The sequence below is a fragment of the Glossina fuscipes genome, unplaced genomic scaffold, assembly GCF_014805625.2.
Source record: "Glossina fuscipes isolate IAEA_lab_2018 unplaced genomic scaffold, Yale_Gfus_2 28, whole genome shotgun sequence".
In the NCBI taxonomy this organism is placed as follows: domain Eukaryota; kingdom Metazoa; phylum Arthropoda; class Insecta; order Diptera; family Glossinidae; genus Glossina; species Glossina fuscipes.
In genome coordinates, this window is record NW_023998423.1 from 3,539,955 (window position 1) to 3,544,351 (window position 4,397).

Here is a 4,397-nt window from a genome sequence, read left to right on the forward strand (position 1 = left end):
TTTTTAAAAAAAAAAAAAAAAAAAAAAAACAAAAAAACATAAAAAAAAATTAAATAAAAAATCACTGTGTGTCACGCAACGCCAATAAAAACCAAAAACCATCACACTATATATAAAAAAAAATATATATATATGTCTATATACATACCAATGTATATATACAAACATAAAGTGGTAGCATTTTTGTGGAAGCGCCTAGAGCTAGTCGACGCCGCAGCTTTTATAATTTCTTTTTGCGACATCAGGACGCTGTTGATGATAGTTTAACTTCACCATCAGTGCATAGAAAATGTAATTACAAAAAACCAAAAACATGAAAAAAAGTAAAAGATATACAAAATTTGTAAAATTTTCACATTTCCGCAGTCACACCCCATACACCATAATCACCCACTATCTACCTAAGCACCCCCTGATTTTATTCTTACATTATATGTACATTTATATATATGCAATCAATTATCATAGTATCAGCACATAAGCACTTGAGTGTAAATTTTCTTCTTCATTTCCATTTCTTTAAAAGCACTTCGCAAAAAAAAAAGAAGAAAATATATAGAAGAAAATTGTAAATAATTCATTTACTTAGTTGTTCCTTAAAGAAACAAAAAAAAAAAGAAGAAAAATTTAAAAAAATAAATAAACAAGACAAACTCAACAGTTTTACCTTTTTATATCTCCCTTTATCTTTTTCCTTTATTTCTCCCACTATCTCTCTCTCTCTCTCTCTCTCTCTCTCTCTCTCTCTCTTTCTCTCTCTTTCTCTGTGTATATGTGTAAAAACTTGAAACTTAACTAAATTACCTAAAACACTTAACACGAATAATTTGTAATGTTTTTTTTTTTTTAAAAATTGTTCGGTTATCTGATCACCTTATGTAATATATTTAGCCGCTATAGCATCCGCAACTCCTTTAGCAACTAGTACGGCAACAATTGATAACAATGTACTGGAGCAACAACAGCAAATAGCGCCAACGCCTACACGAAAACGCGCCACAAGTTTTATACGCAAAAAACCGCCCCTAGAGCGAGGTTTATCAGCACAAAGCGCTTTAAGAGTTAACAAAAATGCTTTTGTCTGTATGTGTTATTCAAATCACCTTGAATTTATTTAACTACAAACAAAATTTCACTAATTTTTGGTTGTTTTTTTTTTTTTACGCAATTGTTTGACATTTTATCTATTGTTGAATACAGCTGAAGGGCCCACTCCCGAAGTAATCGTCACGAAGCCATCACCGGAACAAACTATTATATCGTTGGGATTGCGACCAGATAACTCGACGCTGGTTCACGTTTTGGTTCATCGTGAGAGCGAAGAATACAAAGAAGAGGACGAAGACAATGAGAGAGATATAGCATCACCGGCATCGAATGGAATGGGTATGTTGCGAGTAGTAGACAAACTTAGTAGATTGCTTTTGTACCCACTACAGATTGAATTTAAAGAGTGTTTGCATCCTAAAGAAATATCCTTTAGCGTTAAAATACTGCCACGATGATGAATGTGACTTTCTTCAACATTTAAACTTCGATAAAATTTTCGGCGGGTTTTTCCAATTTGTCTCAATTCCTTCTGTATTATGGACATCCAAGTAAGCAGGCTCCCCCCACATACCGTTTTGGCGATCATGGTCATGCCAAAGTTCGAAGTGAAAACTCAATGTTGTGCGATACATTTTTCCTTTTTCTTTCTATTTGAAAAAATCTTCCAAATCGGGACAAATGAGCGGCCGTGATTACGAAAAAACCATATGGGTCGAGGCATAAGTAGAGAGTTAAAATTGCACGCATTTGCACCACTGGCGATCTAAAGGCGAAAGGAAAGCAAAAGTCGCAAGGCTGATAGTTCAGGGCTACAAGTATTGGAAGATTGTACAGCGATTTGAGTGTCGCGAATGGGTTGTGGAATGGTTCTTCGAATCAAATCGTGTTCAAGCTGATTTTCATCTTGGCGGCATAATCAAGCGACAAAATTTGCAAATTTGGATTTTGAAAAATCCACGAGTAACGGCTAAGAATGAAACGCATCTACAACGTGTTTCTGCTTCGTGCCGATTTTGGACAATGCTTTTTCGATTATGCGACACAAGAATCGATTTCTCTACACTCTTCTATCGGATTCTCGATATAAAAGATTTTTGTGACGTAAGCTTATCTGTCCGTTTGTTCCCCTCGGCATGATAAAAGGTGACCTTCTGGATGTTGCATGAATGACGTGAAATTTAAAATCACACCTTTTTTCAACAAACGCTGTAGCACCTACTAGTGCTGCCAAATTATGAAATCTGTGTAATACTACATACGTTCGTCTTATCTAGCAATCAAATATCGTATCATATCTAAATGTGTATTAAAAGATACGATTCAAGCCGTAAAAATAACTTCTTTTTTGTTTTTGTTTTTTTTCTTATTTTTTAGACAAACCCAAACCACCACAAATACGCATTAGTCCTGGCGCAAGTGATATCCATTTAGCTGATTTCACGGCTGACAAGCAACCGATAGTGCAGATAATGGTAGAGTCGCCCAAAGAGCCGCCACGTGGTGACTTTTCAGCCGTATGCGAAGAAAAGCCAATTCCCGTTACGGAACCGATTGATGTGAATGTTCAGGGAGATACCTCAAAGGTATTCTACGATTACCATCCTGACGATATTAATGAGATTGTTGTGTTGGAGACGCTTACCGAGGAATCGCCCAAATTGGATGATCATGCTTTACCAGCACTGCCAGATATACCTAGGTCTGCCTCCGTCACTGCAGATATTATCGAATTGACTACAATGATTACAACAACAACAACGACAACAACAACTGCAGCGACGTCGCCAATTGAAGAGAAACGCTTAAAGAGTCTTATAAGTGAGTCGTCATCGTCAACTGCAACGGCATCAAGAGATCATACATCGTGTGACGATGACGATGACGATGACGATATTGATGACATCGATGAGAATAGATGACCTTCAATACCAACAGCACCGGTGACAGAGAGCTCAACATCAAGTTCCACCAGTTGCTGTAGTTCACGATCCATTTCCTCGTACAGTTCCACGACCGATATTGATAACGATAATGATAACGATAGCGATAACGATAGCGATAATAACGATGATAATGGGGATCATTTAACTAAATCGTTTCAACAGGATCTCAGTTGACAAAAACATTCCATCTGAGTAATTGGGTTTTCTGTCGTGCAACACCTCAAATGGTTGATTTTCATGTAAATTTTCACGAAAGCAAAAAAGAAAAACAAAACAAGGCAATAAACAACATAACAGTATTCTTGTAAGCAGCGGTTAAAGGAGAAATAATAGAAAGAAAGAAATTTTGAAAAAAAAAAAACCGAAAAACGAAAAACGAAATCGAATGTTAACATAAAACAATATCAACTGAATTATTAAACCAAAAAAAAAAAATAAGTTAAAATACAAAAAAAAAAAATTAATAAACTTCATTAAACTCTTAAATAAAATTGAAAATCATAAATAATAATAAGTCTCTGTACAAAAAGTTTCATTAAAAAAAACAAAACAAAAAAAAAAAAAAAAAAAAAAACATAAATTTTTACATTTATAAAAACACAAGAGCAAGAGATAAGCAGAAATTTAATTTCCTGAGAGGCACTGCCAAAAAAGAAACACAAACGAGAAGTTAAAAAAGTTAATATAAAAACAACAAACAATCTTTAATGACTTTTAAAATTAATATTAATGGAATCAACCGGGTAACTTGCAAACCGTTAATAATACATAAGCAAATAGTTCAATCGAAACTCTCTCTGTTCGGTTTTCATAAGTTTTGCCAAATTCAACGTTAGATTAGATTAAGAAGGAGTGAAACTTGTAATGAAAAGTTTTTGTTTCACTTTGTTTTTAAGTGTAAATATTTATGAATATATATTAATGAACGAACATAAGGTACATAAGATGCGCATAAGTGTTTCTCAATGTAATCAAAACAAGAGAAAAGAAATTTTCAATATTTGCGCAAAATTCGGAAAGGAAACAAGTAAGAATGTTATAGTCGGACAAGGCCGACAATTAGATGCCCTACACCATCCACTCATTTTCTTAATAATACACCAAAAAGGGGACACTCGAACGCCGAAGCGGCTTAAATTTTAGGAAACTTAATTTTTGTCGTCAAAGTTTTTGTAATTTTCCATCTGGAAAATTGGAAAGATTGGCTCAGGGACCATTTTCATCATAAGGTATTGAAAAGTTATATATTTTTGACATATAAAGGCTTATGTTTTATTAGAGCTCTGATAGGGCTTGGGATCCAAAAAAACAGGCGTACGTGGTCCGAATCTGATAAGGTTAGTTTCTATGTCAATTATTATTGTTATGAACGAGCAATCCTACCTTATAAAAATTCGGTTCGCT

General features: G+C 34.4%; 1 protein-coding gene across 6 annotated transcripts in view; it reads left to right on the forward strand.

The window, feature by feature from the left end:
* The window catches only part of LOC119636173 (sodium channel protein 60E), a 158,973-nt gene extending 155,611 nt beyond the window's left edge, over positions 1 to 3,362 (forward strand). For 2 of the 6 annotated variants that reach the window (XM_038031364.1, XM_038031366.1), the window contains 4 exons: positions 173 to 291; positions 892 to 1,083; positions 1,201 to 1,386; positions 2,425 to 3,362. In XM_038031364.1, the coding sequence (XP_037887292.1) occupies positions 173 to 291; positions 892 to 1,083; positions 1,201 to 1,386; positions 2,425 to 2,969 (1,042 nt within the window). In that variant the 3' untranslated portion in view covers positions 2,970 to 3,362. The remainder of the gene's footprint in view (positions 1 to 172; positions 292 to 891; positions 1,084 to 1,200; positions 1,387 to 2,424) is intronic. The other 4 variants (XM_038031361.1, XM_038031363.1, XM_038031365.1 and 1 more) reach the window with 3 other exon arrangements.
* Positions 3,363 to 4,397: the final 1,035 nt, after the last annotated feature.